At 38.3% G+C, this 22857-nt stretch overlaps 1 protein-coding gene across 3 annotated transcripts in view; it reads right to left on the bottom strand.

The window, feature by feature from the left end:
• Nucleotides 1-99: 99 nt before the first annotated feature.
• The window catches only part of LOC136414867 (zinc finger protein basonuclin-2-like), a 91484-nt gene continuing 68726 nt past the window's right edge, over nucleotides 100-22857 (bottom strand). For all 3 annotated transcript variants that reach the window (XM_066399096.1, XM_066399095.1, XM_066399097.1), the window contains 2 exons: nucleotides 8861-9096; nucleotides 100-4729 (listed from right to left, as the gene is read on the bottom strand). In XM_066399096.1, coding sequence (XP_066255193.1) covers nucleotides 1490-4729; nucleotides 8861-9096 — 3476 coding nt within the window. In that variant the 3' untranslated portion in view covers nucleotides 100-1489. The remainder of the gene's footprint in view (nucleotides 4730-8860; nucleotides 9097-22857) is intronic.

The following is a 22857-nucleotide window of genomic DNA, read 5'->3' as shown; positions in this document are numbered from 1 at the left end:
TTTTGAATGTTCATTTGTGAAAAGTGAATGTTTTGTGATCGAAAATGCGGTATCTGAGTCGTCTACATATGATATGTATTTTCCTGGAAAATTAAAGTCTTTGCTGTTTTAAGAGAGCTATATTTTATTGTAGCCAAAGGCGATACATTTTCTGTACATGATGAGTGCAATAACAAAAAATCATTACACTGGTCCTGCTTAAACGATACTTCTCAGGATCCAATAATTTTCTCCCACAATTGTTCTAATGTGTTCAAGATAATTAAATTTCGAAAAAACCAATGTTATCGCGGTCCCGAAGAGATACTTTTTGAGCAGGCCCAGTAAGTTGTACCGTTTACAAAAATAACAAATAAATAATATCTTAGGAAAAATAAAATTGCTTACAGTTCGTATACCTTAAAGAACATCGTCTAGCCTTTTCGATATATTATTTACATCTATACATAAAGTGGCAAGGTAGAGAGATATACACAATGTTATTGCACATTTTAAATATACACTTTAAATAATTATTTACACTGTGACTTGAGAAATTCCTACTTTACTAAAAACGAAAGTTTGAAACTAAAAATCTCAGATCGGAGGAAACGAAGAAAGGAAATAAGTATTCTTTTTAAACTGAAGAACTTCCCAGGACACATTCTACAGGGGTAATAAATAGGTAACATATATGTCTACAAGCGGACATGAATATTATATAAGTTATTGTTTAGGACCTTCATCACAAATGCCATATTATTATAGTTCTTGGCTGTAATTCCAAATATGAACACATTGAAAGCGATATTTCCGTATAGCAGCGCAATTTCCTAGTTGAACCATTTTGTGATATAGGCCTAACATAGAGTCGTTAATAGAGGTTCATTTTTATTACAAAAAATGAGCAAATTTTCATTCTGAATTCAGACGAACAGTATCTGATACATCACAATATTACTATAGAGATCACTAACTACTACACATATTTACCAAAACGGATGAGTATTTTTCTTGACTGGCTTATAAATTTACATAGAAGTAACTTTTGTACACATATAATAAGTTAAGGAAAGCAACTGGCTTAAGAATCGAGATTTAACCACTAAATACATTACATAACCAACGTATTCATTTTTAGATTATAAGCGTAAACGTTTAATTAATAATCAAATTAACCTGAGGTTTAGCCTTAATTTGGGGCTCAAATGAAGCTTCACGTCACAACCCGAACCTAAACTGACCATATAAAACCAACTCTGAACTCCTTGGTTCTGGACCCTCCAGCCCGAAGTTTTCCAAGTCGAAATGAAAATAAAACTCCAGATTCTGACGAGCAATCTAACGAGTGTTGGCCTAATGTAAGTATTTCGCAGATAAACATTTAAACAAAATAATACAATTAATCTAGAAATCACATGTTCAACTTATTTAAAATTTAATAAGTACTTTAACAGGTCAATCACCACCAAGGAGGTACGTATCTTGAGGCTAACCTATTGCTCTGACGTCACGATACATCCGCCTCTTTCTTCGCGTGCAGAGACTCATTTTCCGAATGAATATTCCTGCGCGTTCGCGACATGAACACTTTCGGACACCCAATAATCGTGCATTTGAACATTTCCGAGATATGTTCCTTCTCGCAATGTTCCTTAAGCTGCCCTGGAGTGCTGAAAGATGTTCTGCAAAACCTACATGGTAGATTTCCCTCCTTATCAGGAGTAGGGCCGTCTTCTTCTACACAGTGGGTGTACTTAACAGGACTAGCGCTAGATGCAGTTGACGGAGGAGGCGGGGAAGAAACTGGTGAACTTGACGTGGAAGATCTCTCTTTGCTTAAGGAGGAACTTTTAAAGTGGCCGAAGTGACTGAAGTTCCCTAAAGGAAACGGTAGGACGCCTAAGGGTGGAGGCAAGAGAAGTTGCGGAGGGGCAATTCTATCCCCGTTGAGCAGCAGTTGATCCATGTTTGGAGGTATTGGATGGTTTTTGAATACTTCGTCCGCATAGAGTCTGGCCAGAAAGTCTCCGTGTAAAGCGGGATTAGCGGCAAAATTTGAAAATGGCGACAAACCAGGACTGCCCTTATCTGATGAGGTAGATAAAAGCTTCCGGTGTAAATTTAGATTTGCACTGTGCCGGTCTCTGCTTCTTTTCGACGGAAAAGCTGCGTTACATCCGTCGACGTTACACTTGTGCATAAGCTTCAAGTGAACGTTCTGATAGTGAGTTTTAACTCCAAAGTGATTCTGGAAAATTTTACCACAGGCAGTGCACCTCCTTGGATTATCTTTATCAATAGGCACATCCATAGTACTAATAAACTGACCATTATCAAAATGACCATACAGCTGGTTTTGGCTGTTTTCATCTGGTGATTCTCCTTCGACACTGCTTCCAGCCGATGAAGCTTGGGAGCGTGCTGGACTAGGAGGGCCACCGCCCATCATGAATCCTATAGGAGGAAATTGGCTTCCGGGTGGCGTGACTTCCAAATGAAACCCTTTTGACATCCACTCACTAAAATTACCATGAGAAAGACTTTCCAGACGGCGCAGGGCATTCGAGGAATCAAACGATTCGTCGCTTTTATTGCTTTCCACCGAGCTTGCCGGCCGATCTTCATTATCTTCTGCAGCATCATACTCGTGATTCATTTTTTCTTTTTTTAACTTGTCGATTAAAAAAAGGGGCGCCAATGAGGTCTTAATTTCGGTTGCTATGAGTTTTTCCGGTTCATTAGCGTTCACATCCGGACTTCTTTTGCCAAGATCCAAAGGCGATTCACAATCTTCCTCCATTTTAATCTCCTTTTTACATTCTGCACTCTCTGCCTCTGGCCTGAGTCTGGGATCAATGAAAACATCATTAGAAGAGTCTCCGTCGCTGACAGTATCTTCTATAATAGCAGGAACGGTGCATCTTGTAGGATTTTGACTTTTTCGCTTTCTCTTACTGGTCTGCGGGTTACTGGCCTCATCTCGAACAGTGTGGTTTTCGACCACACTCTGCGAATCTTCATTGCTTTCGTTATTACTTAACACTTCTTCATCAGCGTCTGAAACTGATAGTTTCTGCCTTTTGGAGGGCATGCTGAAGTCTTCTGGTTGGTCAGAAGGTGAAGGTGGCCGCAATATTGTTTCTTTGTGCTTATTTTCTACTGATTTTGTTGTAATATCCAGCGGTTCATTCGGGAGAGCCTCGGGACTGAGTGGCTTTGGAACATGTTCTGAGTGTAATGTCTCTGGCCTCGATTGATCATGTTTACTTTCAATTTCCACTGAACATGGTCTGTCATGTGCTACGTCGTCATATTCATCACCTCCAACCACCACAATGCCTTCTTCATCATCGTCTTCTTCAGAATGTATTTGACTAGAGGAACTCAAAGCTAAGGCGCTGAAGTCCCTTGCGCTTTTTTCTGCACTCCTATCTTCGATGTTTCTTTGCACACTTAAGTCCAGGGTCGGTTTAAAATCTAAGGTAGCCAATGAGTGGTACTTCATCTCTGGAGGTGGAGTTAATAAAGGAAAAGCTCCGAATGGATTTAAAGGATTTAAAGCTGCAGCTGGAAGGGGTAAGCCCGTTTGAGGAGGAATAAGCAAGGGGTGTGATTGAGAACTTCGTCCATCATGAGGTGATATTTTTCGTCGCAAGTGAGGCGAATGTAATTTAGGGTTTGGATTTGCGCTGTGTCTGTTGCGAGACCGGCGTGAACTAAACATCATATTACATCCCTCAACTGTACATTTGTGCATTTCCCGCAAATGCACTGCCGAAAAATGTATCTTTAAAGCACCTTTATCGCAGAAAGTCTTGAGACAAACATTGCACTGCACTCTTTTCTTTCCAGTTGCCGGATTAATGAACTGGGTTCCCAAGTTAAGAGGTAAACCCGGAGAACCCCACTGTCGCTTTGTTGGAGTGGAAGGCTTTCGACCTGGTAACATTCTCGGTTGTGGGTGCGTTTGTTGTTTAAGAGTTTTTAAAGAGTCCCTGTCACGACTTAAGTTCAGAGCACTATAAGAATTTTCATCGGCATCATCATCTTCCTCACTGTTATTATTTCCAGGAAAATGATCGGCACTAGATGGCGATTTACTTCCGCTTGACAGTCTTCCTGATATTAAGCTAGGAAAGGAGGAGGCCACCAGGTTTGCTGCAGCCAATGCATTTGCTGAAACCATTGCGGCAGACGGATGGCTTAAAGTCGGAGGAGGTGGTAGGCAGCTAGACATTGAAGTTGATATGCTTAAATTCAACCCTAGAGACTCGTTTTCGGGGGCTAAGCGCCTGCTGATCTCTGGACTAACACGGCTAGGGAAAGTCGGAAGACTTGCCGGATTAAGTTTGCGATAATCGAAAGTCATATTTTGAAGTCTATTGAGCGGACTACTGGTTATACTACTGGGCGTTGTTGAAGGAATCTGGCTACTACTAATCGAAGGCATTTTTATGAAACCTAAGGGGTGCTTCTGGTTGGGAGACATCGCGTGTGGTTGTGAGTGGAAGACAGATGCAGGAACGTTCGGTGGAGAGAGGCGACGGCTAGGCGACATCGCCCGATGGTGTGAATTGTGATGCCGCTCCAGACGCTCCAGGGTGCGGTCCTGAAGGGTCTGTTGCGCTAAAATCAATTGCTGCGTTATGGCTCTTGTCTCTTGAAATCGCAGAAACTGTTGGAGGACCAGCGGCTCCTCCTCTGGGTTACAGATGCTCCATCGGTCCAGAATGCTGGAGTGTGGCTCCTGAAACACAAAACAAAATCCATGTAGAGTTTGCGACCGTATAAATTTGATCTTTTAATTTGGTTTATCGAACCTGAAAATTTATCTGGCGATTCAAAAGAGAAGGTCGACGCCGACTGTATATTTTACAAACGCGTTGTATAAAAATATACTTTCGAATCGATAGCGCTAACGTTCTTGTTTAGAAACGAAGTCTGCAGAATGTCTCCCGCACGTCCATAAATAAACGGGGTGATAGTCACCTGCCCCTCTCAGACTTAATCTATATCAAACAAACAACTAGCTTCTATTATAGGACCACAACTAAACTATCCTATTTATATATGAAAGTCTTCGGCTTGAAGCTTGTTCATCCTACGAATTAATCAATATTAGAATTCATCTCACGAATCTAAAGGAATCGGGTACAGCATAAGTGAATATTCAGGATTTCTTAACAGGCTGTAATTCGTTGATATCATTTTTAGGATTACAGCAAAATGTTAATTATGATAGCTGTGGAAAAAAGTGCTCTGTATGTTTCCAAATTATGGGAGGGGTACAAAGATGTTTCAACTCCCAACATGATTACATTCCTGTGGTCTAATCCTGATTCCCCACAAATCCCGTGACGCATGTTCCTGTCCCATGTTCAACAGTTTTTAAAATAATTTGGTAGTAAGCTTTGCGTTTCTTTATAGTTAACAAATAACGTTACACTTTTGAGAATCGCCAAGGAAATTCTTCATACTGTGAAGCTAATTGAAGGTCCCTATGCCGGGAATTGAATTACCGAGAATAAAAATGATGAGCTATTCTGCGGGACATCCTTACGTTAAGAAAACAAACAGGAACATAGTTCTGTTTTGTTAAAATGAGGATGAAACCCATCAAAACATATCGTGATTTCGGGAACCAACGAATTTTAGCAGCGGAATTGACAAATAAAATTTTATTTTTCAGATTTTAGAAAAACGAACAAAATGACTGTAAAAATATTTTACTATTCCCATATTTTCTTGTTCGGTTTCTTTCCGCGTAGGTATTTCACCGCTTATCAAGACTGTTAAATTGTTATTAAACACAAATAAATCATTCCTAAATGTAAATAGTCTGAACTTCGAATAAATAAAATAATAAGGAGGTTGGGCTTGCAGAGTGATCTGATTATCTTGTTTTGATCTATTTTATTTAGATATTACAATTCAATATTAATAACGGGTGATCATTAAAATATCTAGTAGGAGGCGATGAACCGTTAACGTAGGACGGATATTAAGCCATTTGCTATATACTATCGAATATTTGACGTTGACGATACATAACAGATGAATCTATCCAAGACATGACTCTCACATTTCCCACCCTGCAGACGTATTTTACGTTTACGGGGTATGTTAAAACGTCAGTAAAAATTCTATAGTATAAATTTCGAATCGGTTTTAGGTCAATTTTAGATGTTAATCATATATTAAGTATTTAATAGAATTAAATTAAATTTATAAATTATAATTTCATTTTTTTGTTTTTGAGGTAGCATTGACACAATTCAGATTTATTTTAAACAAAATCACCCCCTTGATATACAGATTTAGTTCAATTTCCTCGCTTTCAAATTCAAACTTGCCGTTAAAATGACTTAATTTGATCCTTGAAGGATAAAGAAGTACATAGGTCAATGGTTCACCGGGTAAGTACATATCATTTTGTGTCAACAGACATGGTTAGGAGTTATATCATGTTCGTTCGATGGTAGTCGTTTTGGGTTAATGTGAAGAAATACTGTTATAATACACAGAAAAAAAGTGAGTACTTGTTTTGAATATCTAAATCCGCAAGCACTTTTCTCAGATAACATCAAGTAAATGCGTTTAAATTGAGAATAAAGGACGTATCGAAAGTAATGGAACGTTTATGTGAAACAAAAGATGTAATATATGATATTCACTAAACCTGAGTATTCGGCAGTCTTAAGTCAATAAAAGAATCACATGATGCAAGTTGAATCATTATTGAAACATCACATTTCTTTAATGTAGACAAACTGCAATTAGAAATGCAGATAAAACTACAAGAACGAAATTGACTATCTCGATTCAAGAAAACATCATTTTGCGGACGTATAGACCTAAGAATACTCAATGTGACATTAATATTTAATTCAAGAATGTACTTTTTGCTGTGTAGCCTTGAAGAGAGATAAGTACATATGTATACTCAATGGGAACAAAATACTAGGTACAAGGCGTTTTGCTATTATCAACTGAAATTATTTTGAAGCCCTCTATAGCGAAAACAGCATTTTTTCATGTTTATGTGTTGCCTCAATTATCATAACCGTCTATTAATACCTAGATTTTTATTTGCGTATTATGTGGCGCCTAAGTATCTTTTTGTCCATTGTTTCTAGATCATCCCATTTATTTCTTTGCAACATAAATAACAAAAAACATAATCACGTCGTTTTTCAGATTAAAATCTCTTATCACTTTAGCATACATAAAATATGTTAATCATAAATATTTTAACTAATGAATCTCGCACACTCCCCAGTATACGTCACCTGTTTTTAGCTATAAATTTGCTAGAAAAGTGTTGCTAGAATCTAGGTGGGTGCTCACTTGAAATTTAATCCAAACAAGAAATAAACCTCCTCTCATGACAATGTTTGACTACAGGGATTAACAGGTTTTATAATAGAAAAGCATTCGTTCCTATTTATATTTTGTGTACAATAAATTAAACTTGTTTTTCTAAACACAGTTTCCTCGGATTAATCAGAACCCATTAAATGGGTTCACATTAATTTTTGTGGTCAGTTGGACCTTAAAACCGACATGGTCTGTTAACTCGGTTTAACTCGTGGTTTATTTTTATTACATTTATTCTTTCTAAGAGTGGAGCGTGCTTTACCGTTTTACATACCTTCCTGTTTACTGTTTATACCCAAGGAAGTCACCTTAAGAAGTTGGTTTCAAATTTCAAAATATTTTAAGAAAGAATGTTTACGCGCCAGAGTCCTCACGGTGTAATGAGCGGAGGAGCCGCGGAAAAAAAAACTAAAGTGACTTAATCCTAGGAAATATTAAAAATCATGTGACTGTTCGGGATTGCTGAGACAAGAAAGAAGTGCGCTTAAGTGCAAAAGGAAGCTGCGGCCGATCCGACGGCAAGCGCTTCATCTTGCCGTTGGCTGCGGCAACGCCTTAAGCGGTAAGTATGTTATATTTTCGCATGTTTGTGGATGCGACTATTGTTAACACTTTGCATATTGCTAAATTGTAAGACGGTTCGTTGTTGGCAACGGCCGATATAATGTGTAACGAATTAGCTCTGTAAAGATGGCTAGAATAAATGCTGTTTCATCGCTATTACCTAACAGCAAAACCTGACACAATTATTCTGTCCATTATGTAAGTACACAAAGATTTTATGGGCATATACAAAACTTTATTGTATTTTATAACCTGTTTTTCGAGCTTTTTCTTCTGAACAATGACCTTAACTTTGAAAAGTAATGTTTTTTATTAAATAGTTTTGTTTGCACTTAAATGTTTGGGCTAGATCAGACAGAAAAATACATAACAGATAAGAGGAAATCAAAGATGAAAATTTCGCAAATAGACGTAGATTTATACCCAATTGACTGATTTATTGCTGTTGTGGTCGACTAATAGTACTATCGTGGTTATCAGTTTTAACGGGGAGGAACATTCATCTCCTCCTCCAGCTATCATGACTTGTATTGATACCAAAACGTAAATATGCACATAACGACTCATGTCATCTCTATGAATATCCTAGTCCGCTGGTGCCGGACATAACGTGCTCGAAAATATTTAAGTCGCATGTCCTCGAGAGCGCCCGTACTTAGCACAGCTAGCACAGAACTGTGAGGGGTAGGTATCTAAGCGGAGATCAACTCGGTTTAAATTTTATGCTCAAGTGGTGGTACCATTGGAGAAACGGGACCAGAGAATTGGAGGCTACAAACGCCTCCTTGAAGATCTCGATTGAACGCGTAGGGAGGCAAATTACCGCCTTGCGCTATTTGTCCTAAGTAACAGATGTCACTAGTAGATCCTCGTCGCGTACCAGGTCAAGCCGACAGGACTTTTTCCCAGAGGTCAAAAAAATGCAAAAATAACTAACCTGCAAAATATATCCTCTAGCGTAATCGCCAGTTGTCCAACCAAATCCATGCAGCACTTGAATCACTTCGTCCTTTTGAAGCACAGAAAACAATCGATCCAGAAGAATTTTGAGACGAATCGGTAACGCTTGACATCCGTATAAAATTAAACTAGCTACGTCGAACGTTACGTTCACATGCACCGGCTCAGGAGCACTGGTATTGAAGAGATGTCGCAGGCCCAACTTGTCCAATGCTGTAACAAAGGTGGGGGTAATTCACAGCGTGCGCACTGAGGAGGGCGGGGCTAGCTGCGAGGGGGGGTTGACAAAGGTGGACGCGAAGTATAGGTGACGATACCCCTTCGCAGGGACACTCTGCACCCCCTCTGTGTGATTTTGCCGATGCTACAGACATGCATAGAGCGGCGATGTTATTCCCTGGTTCGAATTAGTTCATTCGCCTTGCGCTCTGCACGTCTGGCATTTCATATTATAAATAGAACAATAGCTACAAATAAATTACTTCGTTAATTACTATTGCTGACCATGTAGCAAATTCTGACCATCAACTCCACCCCGTCAGAGGGAATTTATCGGCGAAACATCATTTTTCACGAAATGGTATTTTTGTAGTCGTCGGACTTCATCAAAATACAATAAATTCAAATATAAAAGGCAATTAACTACCACCTATCAATATAATTCTCTGGGGTGTAACCTAACGGGAAAAGTTGGGCTTAATAAAGATGGCGATCCACTACAGTAATCCTATCACAATAATCATGTCAACATCAACATGCATATTTAATAGTATCGGTTTGGGAACGCACGCATTAGAGACCCTTCCTGCCGTTGCTACAGTACATACTGAAGAATTTATTTCGGAAGTATTCTCTAAAAACTGAAATTTTGGAAAAACGTTTTTAGTTTTTCCTCAGCTTATATGGCGAGAGAATCCACAGTGATTGATACATAATCGTGGGGATGTCACATTTGAAATCCGACATTTCGATTTTTGGACAGCCATTACCAGCTTTGTGTTCTCTTGTATGCGCCATTTTGATGAAGAAATTTTTGAGTTTTACGAAATTTCTCTTAACTTGACCTAAAATTCCAAAATTAGTATAGAACAGTTCACAAAGTGATTGTTTCGAGTGCAAATGCTTAAACCCCTTCGAAAATAATAAACCGTCCAAATCTGAAATATTTTTCGCTAGAAACATTTCAAACAGTGGAGACATACGTTGGCCTGCACGTTTAGCAGACTTTTCCCCATTCGACCATCATTTATGAGACACTATGCAAGATCTTAATAATAAATCTGTACCTACCAATATTAATGAGATGCGAAAGAACTTTAGGGACCAAAATTTAAAAAATGTGACGTTTTAAGATAAATGCAGTATCTAAGAAGGCGCACAGAGCCTTAATAATTTTTTTTAGATTTTGGAACTAAGTCCTTGCCCATCTATTTTGGATATATTAAAAACCACTTATTCACCATGAGAAAACAATCCTTTGTGATACAAACCTGATTTTTTTTGTATCACAAAATGATTTAATTTTTTTTTAATAGTTATGTCACCTGATTAAATTGATCAAAATAAGATTACCTCGCCGGTCTGGCGCCCCAGGTACATGGCTGGTATTGTCTTGACGTCTTAAGATTGGCCCGGTTCAGACGATAGAAAACTTAGTATCTTAATGCACGATCTTCAATTGAGCAGGTTTTCAGGTAATTAAGTGTGCAACGATTGAATATGGAAGTGAATATCTAGGCACGATCTTCAAGACATCTATAGTGTGTAACCCTTGCCTCCTGGTGATGTAATTTTAGAAACTAATGTGATTGTGTAATTGCAGGGTTTGGATTAAGGAAGTTTCGAATGAAATTATACAGGGTGCTTAAAAATAACTAGTATAAGTTGTGTTTCAAAAATTTTGTTACCCACGGGTAATTGTTATGAATAATAAATGAAACACCCCGTGTCTCAGTTGCGAAGTATCTTTTAGAGTATAGCAAACTGATTCTATTTTATGATGTAGAGAATTTGATTACGATGAGTTTACTTTCCGAATGCCCTGTTTATATATAGAAGAAATATATGAATGATCGGAAGGGAAAGCAGAAAATAGGTCAGCGTCCGTGAAGGCGATACCCACATCGATTTCGGCGCTTTAAGAATTTGAAGGATATCGCTTCACAAATTAGTTTTATCTAGATTTGATCGAGAAGGAAAGTATAATTATATGCAGTAGTGAGAAGCAATTTTCAGACGTTTCTTCAAAAACGAACTTCCTCGGGATCGCCTCCTCAATAACCATTCTTCAAGTCAAGAAAAATGATTGTTTAAAATTGCAAGTGTGTTATATTTCTACATGTAGGCACTGCCGCTGGTCAAACACCGCTACGGTATGTTAACAGTCGTCCTCGTCAGAGTAAATTCGTACGAATCAGGTTAACCATCAAATTGTTGAATGTTTCAGGCATAAATCTCTCGTCAGGCAAAATTGCATTCACTAAATATAACCCAACCCATCCAATCAATTCCTATTTACAAATGCGAGCAATGTCATTGATTTGAAGAGGCAATTATGCCCAGATGTGCAGGGTTACTGCAAACCCAAAGTCATATTCTTCTTGATAAGTCACAGAAACGCCCCAAGGACAAATAATCCATAGAAGGAAAAGAGAGCATATCTGATCTCAATGACAACGTTATTAGTATCAATAAAAAATTATCAATATGACGGGAGACTTAAATCATCATCCCATATAAGGGGATGCCAAAATCTGTTCCATTACTTGAGGCTTTCACAGGCGCCTTGTTCTTTCTCGCATAGAGTTTCAATAAATAATGACTAGGCAGTATTGGGGACAACTAAAAGAACTGATGACTTAAGGATCGGGCTGGAGCTATCTGATCGCTTCTTAAGTTAGTACATCCTATTGGGATTGTCCGCGATTGAAGTCCCCAACAACAGTAATAATTTTACCGGCGTTTGAATTTCAGGTACCTCTTCACAGTTTGGCCATCTGCAAGCAGCTAATAAAAGTGTATCGAGTTTTTCTACCTACTTGGGATGCGCCGATTTCAAACAATGTATAGTTACAGTTGAGACAAGTAGTCGAGGTTAATAAGGCATAAAATGATAATGCTCTAGTGATGGAACTTAACCGCAACGAGAATTAGGAGAGGAGAAAAAGTTCCCTTTAAATGCATCTTAATTAAACCACAATTTTACGCTTGAATTCTCTGTTTATATATTCATGATCTCTTAACTGTTGTTTAAACGTCGGTTTGGTTGTAGAGCAAACACAGCTCTGAGCAGAGAACTCACCTGTCGGTGCCAATAATTTCATGTTTCCGAAAAACCACCCTACGTGCTGTCCTTTTGCTTGACAAATTGAATTAGGGAAGAGCCCTACTGTTACTAATACCCAACGACACATCTTTTGACAAACTTTGACTAACTTTGGCTACCTGGCTTAAGCCGGCGCTAACCTTCTCAACAAAGGGCTTACATTATCCGAATGATTTGCCGCAGAAACTTATTACGTTCAAAAACAAACGTATTCATGGGCTCTATTTTGTTTGCAGATCTCCCTGTGTTTCTTTTGTCGGATTCTGAAGACCACCCATCAAGTCAGTTACCAGTTATGCGCTCGTTTATAGAAATTAAATATTGTAATGTGTATGTGTTGCTGTTTAGCAACATATTAAATTTCGGCCACCAATACCATGTCTATAAATACCATAGTAATTTTTCATTTCTTAACGTAAGCACAGCTGATGTATGATGTATGAGTGCCCTATTTCTTATACGGGCAGTCCTTAGTGCGTCGTTTTTGATTTATCAGCGGTCATTATTGTTAAGCAACATTGCAACCAATAGAATTTTTATACTGAGGATTTTAATACCATGCTTATATACCATGCCTTAGTTCTTAAGTATTTTTCGCATTGCTTGAGGCATCCCAGGTAGCAAATGGCATATGTATAGGGTGTAATATGTCATCGTGGAGATATTTCAAGGAGCGATAATAGGTGCTGTGCAAAATAGTAAAAAAATACTAATAGACCTGTGGTCACCACTTTCGGTGTACAGAGTGGAAAAGTTTCACATTTTTTCTAGCTTTTTACATTTTTTTGCGTTTTTGACCATGGGCTTATTAGCATTTTTGAAATTATTTTGCAGAGTACTATCGCTCCCCGAAATATCTTCATGATAATATGTTACACTTCGTATGTGTAACTTAGGTACAGAAAAAACTGGTTGGTTAAGATTTCACTTAAGTCTTATACATATAATTGCTTAATTTATTTTATTTTTGTTCGATTTGATAATTTTTTTATAAAGCGGAAGAAAACTACTCCAGACTAATTAGCTTTATTTAAGAAATTTTAGAAAATTTTTAATGTTCTTTTCCTTAGAAAAATCCTTTGTAACCTGTTTCCTTCGATTTTATTATGGTGCTCTCTCGCGAAATGAAGAACGGTTATTAAACCGAATATAAAGCCTCTTTCCCCAATGAGGTTAGAAGAAAGTGTTCATTATCTTTCAGAACTTCTGGAAACTCGACTTCATCTCCTCTCATCGGGTTCTTGGATTTTCAATATACCACATGACCTTCCAATGCGTGTTATTTGATTTAAAGTGTTAAAGGGTATCTAGTCTTTGCCGCATTCTTCTATTGGCGGAAACGTATTTATTTTATTCCTGAGATTTCTTCTAATTACTTATTACGTGATTATAAAGCAATTTGGTGATTATATCGAAGATCGTTTCACTTATTGCCATGTCCTTCATACATCCTGAGAAAGTTGTTACCGGTACTTACCGGTTATAGCATCTTCTGCCTAAACGTCCTTCTTGACGCAAAATTATACGAAAAAAATCATTTATCATTTATAAGGGTGACTATTAGGTTTAATAACCATTTTATTTTCAACGCCAGAATTTAGCAATATGCGCTCAGTTGGTGGTTTTATGGGCAAGGTCGCTTTAAATTACCTTTTCATTTCCAAATGTTGGGTATTTAGGAAGATTGGATCCCCGGATCGCTAAGGTGTCCATCGATTAAGGAAATATTTCAAATTAATTATCTTTTATATTATAGAGTGCTTGATCCTCGCATTTGTGAAAAAATGTTTTCTTTGAAGAGGAGTGGGTGTTGTCCTCTCAAATGAGCCTTGCATAGGAAACGCATATTCGATGTAAATAAAAAGAGCTCCAAACTACCCGAAGCGGTTAATTATATTGAAAAATATGAGTGAGTGCACAGGGTTTGCTATTTGTTCAGTAACTCGATACAATATTAGCAGCACGTCATACGCTCTGCTAGATAAAAGAGTATTCATAATTCTTTGTTCTCGGATTAAACATAAGGGCTATAGATACAGATTAAGACCCTTGTCCGCTTGTATGAAAAATTTAGGGACGGAACCTAATATCATCGAAAAGCAAATGGCATTTTTCAACAGAAAATATTAAATTAACCTTTTATACTGTCAGTCATCGTTAAATTTGCCAAAATGCTGTTCAAGGACACAACCCAAAGACCGGTAGCAAAATCCAAAACCAAATATTTGTCTTTAACAGGCTTCCAGCCCCCGAGGTAGATTTATTTGTACTCCACCTATTGTCGAGATTTGTTCTGTCCCCTCATTGGTCGCCATTGTCACGTAATCCGGTAGCCACCAATAACAAGCTCGTCCTTGCAGTTGTTCATGAGCTTTGTTATTTCCGTCACGCAAATGTCACCATCGCAATGGCACCCTCCTATTAAAGTATTCCAACATAAATCGAGCTCTAATAAATGTCATTGTCTACAAAAAGAGGAAAAACGTATTCTTGAATTAAGTATTTATGTGTCATGTTGAGCATTCTTAGATTTATCTATCCGCAAGATAATACATTTTCTTGATTTGAGAAAGTCAATTTCTGCACAAAAAATACACTTTTTCCTATCGATTATTCGTCGATTTCACCGTCCATGTTTAAGCTGCACGGCATTACTTCTGACCTCTGACTGCTTCTGACTTTTCACTACTTTTGACCGCTGACTATTTTTGACTGCTGACTACTTTTGACGTAGCTTCATACACTCTTGGACCCGTTTTATTTACGGATTTAGATATTCGAAAAAAGTATTCACCTCTTTTTCGGTTTGTAAATAGCGAGAACTATGTATTCATGAACAAATTGTTTTAGCCATAAACCGAGAGGCTAATTCAACAATGGCCAGTATTTTCCATTCAGCTTGAAATTCATTTAATTTTTAGAAGGTAATTAAATTCGATTTGACTGTTATTAACAATAGAATTCTTCTCTGTAGACGCATAATGGAGGTTGAAGTGGCATGTACCTAAAATGTGGCCCGAACATGAGATCAAGCATGTAAGGGCGTACGTTCGAATATGGCCGAAATAACAACGAAGTTGCGTCAAGTAGGGTACAACATCTGTCATATGACTGTTCCCATAAGACATAAAAGGGTCGCGCACAATAGACACACCCTTTATTCGGGATGCAGGGACTGCTTTCAAATTTGTTTAAAATGTTAATAATATTGTGATTTTTAAGCGTTTTCGCTGGTTTTGTCGCACACAAAAGCACGTAACTGTTGCTTTAAGTTTCCTTCATAATAAACTCAAATTATAATATTTACATAACCTAACAGCAGTTCCAGCATAAATGCTTCCTCCTTTAGGGTGGCAGACCGCGTACGTTTGTATAGCTAAAGGGTACTGCCAAAGCATGCTATTTGTACATTTGTATGTCAATAATCTGTACATAAGTAATACTTCTTAACACCTCAAATTATCACTGTTGTTATGCAAATTTCTGCGGTTCTTTTACTTCAATTCAGTTGTCCAATGCGGCCTTTTTATTATCACATCGGCAAGTGCACACAGTGTTGAGGTACCACCTTTTCACTTGTCTTGAACATTTTTGTTATGCAAATTTAGTGGACTGGATTAAGTTTAAGATATCCATGTTTTGATGTTTCCTTTGAACTTATAGCAAATAATAGCAATCGTAAAGGTATAATCTGGCAATTTATCATCAGCCAGTGGCGACACTGGTCTATTAATATGGTGTTGAATCCTTCGGTTGGCGATTTGTTAGCGGGAACTTTATATACGACAGTTGGAAATTTCCATTCACTCATACGCTTCTCAGCATATGCATCAGCTCGGAGATACAGGGCATAACTGGGTACAAGTTTGCGTCTTTTTAATGATCTATTTAAAATTTTGTCACAGCCCTTTCAGTTTTTTAAGCAAAATTTGAGCGACACTGAAGAAAAAAGTTCAATTTTGCAACCTAAGCTTCCTGTTATAGCATAGAATAGTGTGAGTAGACTCGACAGTACCGAGCCAAGTACTGTCGTCCTGGCTACATGCATTATTATGCCTTGTGTCCCAGTAAAAATAGCCTGGGCTGTCATCCACTGATGGCGTAGTTCTACAACACTCCGTATATCAGCATAATCCGATATGGGATTTTGTCCCTTGGGCTATTTCGTTGGATTTTTCATAATACCTTATCTTTCTCCTTTGTTCATTTTCCCACTTAACAATTCCACTTGGAACCAGTTAGTCTCTCGTTGATTAATTCTGAAATTGCCTCTTGACCACTTTCTTATTCTTATTCATATTGGCTTTATCAAAGAGCCTTCGGCGTAATTTGGCGCAGGTTGCAAGAATTCTGTCGCGAAGGAGTGTTGAAATAAAATCTGATTTCACACAACTTTTTGAGTTTTCATTCACAAGAATCTTTTCTGTGGCACGCCACTGATTATCCATGTTCAGAAATTCGAAGAAATACATAAGGCTGAGTATTATGGACGGCACCAAGCCACAAGTTTTAGCTAGGATAGAATTCCAGATTATCAACTAATCTGTTTAGCCACATAGCAGCTCTTAGGTGTTGGTGAGCCTAATAGCGTGTTCATGTTGTGTAGGCCAAGATGTGATACTCGATGGTTTAAAGTGTTAAATGCATCCACCACCTAAAGAGATTTCGGCATCATTATTATACTGCTCATTTCGGCATCTAAACCATTCGTGCCCTAAACCTCTTAACTGCAAATATATAACTATATAATTGAACCAATAATGAAAAGCAATAGCTAGCTGTTCAAAAAAGGCACTAAAATAAGTCACCCAAGTAATAACGACTATAATAAAACAAACCATTAAAGCCAAAAGCTTTTTCCAAGAATCCCTGTTGCGTGACACTTTCGGTTTAAATTGTGTATTTCTAGGTTTATGAAAGGGGTAATAGATTTTAAGAGACAAAGGAAGATACGAGAAAATCCATGTTTTGATCTGGTTTAAATCAGAGAACCGGCGGTTTAACTCAGGAGATTGGCGGTTTAACTCGGGGGGTTGGCGGTTTAACTCGGGGGGGTTGGCGGTTCAGCTCAGGATGACACACCCTCGGTTTAAATACAGATCTAGCTTGTAGATTGGAGTGTAAAGGCAATCAACTCTCTAATTCAATTCGTTCCAAAAATTAACCCAACAAAATAGTCTTCAATACACCATGTTTATACGCGCCACCTCGAGATCATGAAACCCATTACATTGGGGTTCAGTTAGTAGCCTGAACTCGACCATACATAATGAAATGTATTTATTCTTTAAAATACCGCTAAAATGGTCTTAGTTTTTACATCCGTAATTAAAGCGCACTATCTAATGACCAATTACAGTTTTTTTATCACGACACAGAGCGTAAAGTTATAAAAGTAAAACGGCTAATTTAATTGTCGATTGTGGAAAATTGTTGTCCAGCATTAGAGTTTTTATTCTACGGTAATTTTATGCTGGGGGAGCTTGAAAACAGGAAAATGTGCGTTACGTTACGTTACGTGCATTGTTGAGTGCAAAGCGTATCGCTTAAACGTCAATTCGCATCAACGATTGAGTTAAATGTTAATTTATAAAAGGCTCGAGCGCATGTGCGCTGCAAAAGAATTTTAATCCCTGCGCGCATTCTGCAAAGGCACGACAGCCGCTCATGCTCGGAAGAATGACACTAAGAACCGCGCACAACATTAAGAAACGAAGAATCATTTAAGATGATATTCTTCCATAAAAGGACCAAAAGAATTAAATCGCATAGCACCTACATATATGGTACTCCTCTAGCGTTATTCATTAGTGGTAATAAACACAGTAATGATTGACACGTAGGAAGTACCAGTTGTTCGTTGTTCTGATAATTTCGTTCTAGTCTGACTCTGCAAGAGGTCCTCGTTATAAGTTATAAAGCATCTCAGCGTCGTCGTTCGGTGAATCGTTAATGACCAGTATTGGACTGTGGCCGCCTCGCCTGAGACAAATTAGAAAGGAAATTTTGCGGTGTATTATAATGTTCTCGGCCAGGGGCTCGTAAATGTATTACTTTTAAAATAAGGTAGCCTGGTGCGCAGACCTTTGATGGTTTTTGGTCTTGCCAAAATGACACCTTATTCTAATTAACTCTGGCCTACCAAAGTTAGATAACATGATTAAATGCTTAACGAGTGAAGTGACAGGTGGGCATAAATTCATATATTAGAGAAGATTCAAACGGTACCCAGACTGTAATAATAGGACAGATATTGGTTCGGGCAGGTAAAGAGCTCGTCTCGGCTTTACGGTTGCCGCAAACTAATTCCGTACCAGCAGGGAAGGCGGAACGATGGTCCTGCGTGCCTGTCACTTGCCACCGCCCGACCTTTACCTCTGAGGACCCTCACCGCCCCTGATATAAGTCCAACTCATCCACGACGAAACCTTTTACTTAGACAAGATCTCGTCTTGAAATTCTAATTGAGATTCCTTCCCGGCCTACCTATACACGTATACTGTATATTAACTTCGATGGACGTTTTGCGAACCGTATAGCGTAGCCGAGAGTTCGTTTTTTTCTTGGTACCACTTGACTATTATTAATAATAAGTAATGTGTGTGTGTCCCTTTTAATGAACTTGTAATGAAATATCGGAAAAGTGTTGAATTTCGAGGTGTTCTAGACGTATTCCGTTAGTATGTGGGGAGTGAAGGGCTTGCCCCACGGCGGTGATGGAGAGACCAGACAAATGGCACCAAAACGCTATCCTACTGTTAGCTTTGTTGTCGGTACAATACATAATGGATTTTATTGACGACATTTGGAAATTCCAATTTATTTATCAGATTCTTTCCAGTATCGAAGGCAACAGCTCACCGCAGCAGCAGCAGCAAAACAGCATCACGTCTGCAGGTTCGCATACGTGCACACATTAAGCTGAAATTTTGCCCATATCCCACGTTTTATTATGAAATGATTTTTTCTGTGTTAAGGCACCTTTTTTATTTCCCCAAATTTCTCGCCATTTCCGAGATATTAGAAAGATTAATTAAGTGCGAGCGGACAGTATGGCATCGGCTCATCAATTTTAAGAGTGGTGCTATCCAGGCTACTCGCACCTATTACCCTGCGCAGCCCGCGTAGAGATGGCTCACGTCTAAATCAGCGCATCGTTATGAAATTAAGTGATTTCACACAATGAATTTCACCAAATGCGTGTTGTCAGCGACCTGATTTCGTCTCAACTTAATCGAACCGTCACGATTTCACACCTATTTTGGCCAACCGGAAACAAAGCAATTCGCACATATATCGCATGGACCAAATTGTTTTAACTCGGTGAAAGACGAGCGATGTGCTGTAGGAGACTGGAGATCTCCTAATGGTGGCAGTTATTCACGATTTAGTGTTTCTAATTAATGTGAATAGTGAAAATTCAATAATTAGTTTGAGCTTAAGATATTTTCCCCTATCCGTTGCTTAAGTAGTAAGTGACTAGCCAAATTACTAAAGAATTTATAGTATTTCCAGACTCTCGTAACTGCAGGGCCATAAGAAAAAGATTTATCACGACTGTCAAAGCAGTGAGAGGACATTAAAACCAGGAAGGGTGTATAGAAAGCTTTCAAGTCACTGAAATGAAGAAAATGTTTTAATGGACATAAAACGAACTCTTCAGAACGTATATCGATTTCCACCCTTTATAGCTGAAAATAGGGGCGTTTTGTGTTAAAGACGACCAACCCTCTGACCTCTCCGACTGATAAGTAAATATGCCCAAATTTTGGGAGAAAAGATTGGTATTTTTGGTATTGTTGTTCTAACCGCTGCTGGAATGATAATTTGATTGTTCCCTTCGATCCTTTTCAAGCAGCTTTTTAGCGGGGCTGTTAACTGTGTTTGAAAACCATATCAAAACGGAGAGAATGGGTGTACGGTGCTTAAAGAGACGACCTTCATCTGGAACGTCTACCTGCAGTCATGAAAAATGCGAAACAACATATTAACGACCCTTATATAATCGAAAAATATTATCAAATTACACCATATTTGAAACGGGCAATTTTTAACCGAATCCTTGCTCTTTTAACGAAAAGAATTAATAGCTCGATGTCACATGGGTGTTCGAATTAATGTCCCTTTTTAGTAACGATTCGGTTTTAAATTGTGGGTTATTTTTTAAAAGCAAATCTGAGAAAATTGTTGGGTGAAAAAATTTGCTGGAGCCAGGTGCAAAATTACGCGTTTGCGACCTGCACATGCGGGTGCAGGTGAGGAATACAATAAATTCTCGTTGCATCGTTGTCTAATTGTGCTCGAAAGCAAACGAGGTCTCAATCAACTGCCGAACGCATAAATCAAGAGCAGAAGCAATTTATTGACCCTAAATTGTATATTTGCAAGTAGTAGGGGCACTTCAGTGCTCCTCTTAAATATAATATTCACATAGTCATCCCGAATCAATAGACCTATTGGGCATAGAGAACAAAATCCAGGAAGAAGCTGAGTGCCGCGACCCTGTTATCAAATGCGAGGAGTAATATTTTCGTTTATTTTTTCCGTCTTTCTAAAGGGTGGACCCCTTTTGTTAGGATTAATAAGCAACCCTTTTTAACTATACATATACAATGCAAGTTTTTCATCATGTCTGTATTATTTATGTTTGGATGACTGCTTTATCTCTCGCTGAGCTCGGCTTTGCTTCGAATGCCGGTCCTATTTCTCTTGCATGTGTCACGCGAATTCTGGTTATTGCTACTCTGTTATGTATTATCTCAAATCGCAACAATAAGCCTTTTAATTTATTTTTTTTCCTTACGATGGATTTTTAACATGCTTTCGGGTTCTTGACCATTAGCCTTCCAAGCAGTACATAACACACTAGTGTCTTCGCCTTCCGCCTGCAACGCCTAATATGTCTAATGTAAAGTCATATTCGTAGACCAACTGTATTTCACACAAACGTCCCGAGAGTTTGGCCGAATTTCGATATAAATTTCACCCGTTGATTTCACTCATATTTTAGTCGAATTAACGTGATTTGACACATCTAGTATCTCGATTTAACGCAGGTTGCACTAATTTGAATCACACACAGGTCAATTTAGGTTCATTCGGATTACTCACAAAACTTACCAATCTGATTTCACAGCAGAATTTAGACCACCCGACAAGCATTTTCTAAGCCGATTTCACGCGATTTAAACATGTAGGAATTGCAGAAAATCTAAATGTGATTTAACACGATTTCACACAAGTCTCCAGAATAGGTTCATATAAAATCAACAAATGATCCAAGAAAAACTTCGCGCACCGGCTCTGCGCAAATTTTAAAGGTAAATTGAACACTGATGTCACATAGGTTTTGCTAACTTGATGGGGCTGGCTCTATGCGGATTTTACTAATCTGATTTCACGCATATTTCAATTGATTCACATAAACTAATTTCATCTGAATAAATTATCTGCATGACGCCTGAGGTCGTAGACATTTGTGATGCGGATTCTACAAGTTTTGAATCCTCCTTTAAGAAATTAAACAACTCAAAGAAGTAATTCGGTAAATTTGAAAGACACTCAATGTACGAAACCTGTTTGTCAGTTATGCAAAAAGCAAAAATGCGGTACGGATCTATTGAGAGATCAGCGCTAGATATGCAGATACTCTTTAATTAACGGGATGTAACAGTGATTAATAGAAACTTGTGTTCAAGAAGCATGCGGATCGTTGTCCGGAACCGGCAACTTTTCCCATTACGACATGTCACTGCATTGTATGTAGATCTAACCACTAACTGTGACAATCTTAATCTTGAATATATTTCTCACAAAAGTTCACCTGTAGTAGCGTCAGATTCACTGCATTTCATTATCATTAACGTTCAGGCCATTCTTAGGAGCGTTCCCGTATCGTAAATAAGAGTGTGAAGCATGTAGCAGGCATGCGCGCATTACGGAACGGAAGCCGTTCGATGTGTAATACGAAATTTATATCACTAGGCAAAAAAAAATTTTTGAACTCACATAACGCTAAAGTGATGTTGAAGAAATTCAGCATGCGTGATAGGAAACAGTAGTTCTTTTAATTGTGGACGTCTTTATGTCATAGCTGCACTGCTTAGATTTTTTATACTGGTGCTTTGCCTATGTTAGGCTCAAATTCCATGGTAAACAGGCAGATCTTTGGGTACAAGATCAAGTTCTGAGTGACGCCACTGCTGCAGGTTTTTAATTCATAACCATTCATTTCTCTTTCACTATTAAAAATCTCATAGCTGATCGGGTGCTTCCTGTGCACATGGCGCACAAAAACGATCTACCTGACCCTTAAAGATCACCGTGGAAAATGCTTGTATATTCATAAAATTATTAAATGAGGTACCTCGTATTAAATTGGCGGGGTATAAATACCGGAATGGGGAATTAAGAGACGCGACACATGCTATAGTTAACGATGCATGCACGAAAACGTTTATTAGACCTTTTGAGGCTTTTCACCTTTTAATATAAATTGATTCGAAGATTTTTCAAGGGGATGAACCACCCTTAAACCTCCCCGGGTTGCAATATTGCGCGGTGAGCGGTACCCATCAAACAAAAACTTGTTTAACACATCGACCATGGCAACCATTAAGGCATATTAATTAAATATATGGGGTTTTGTT

Source organism: Euwallacea similis, chromosome 18, assembly GCF_039881205.1.
Source record: "Euwallacea similis isolate ESF13 chromosome 18, ESF131.1, whole genome shotgun sequence".
Lineage (NCBI taxonomy): Eukaryota > Metazoa > Arthropoda > Insecta > Coleoptera > Curculionidae > Euwallacea > Euwallacea similis.
Note: the sequence above shows the minus strand (reverse complement) of the source record. Positions and strands in the feature narration are given on the sequence as shown.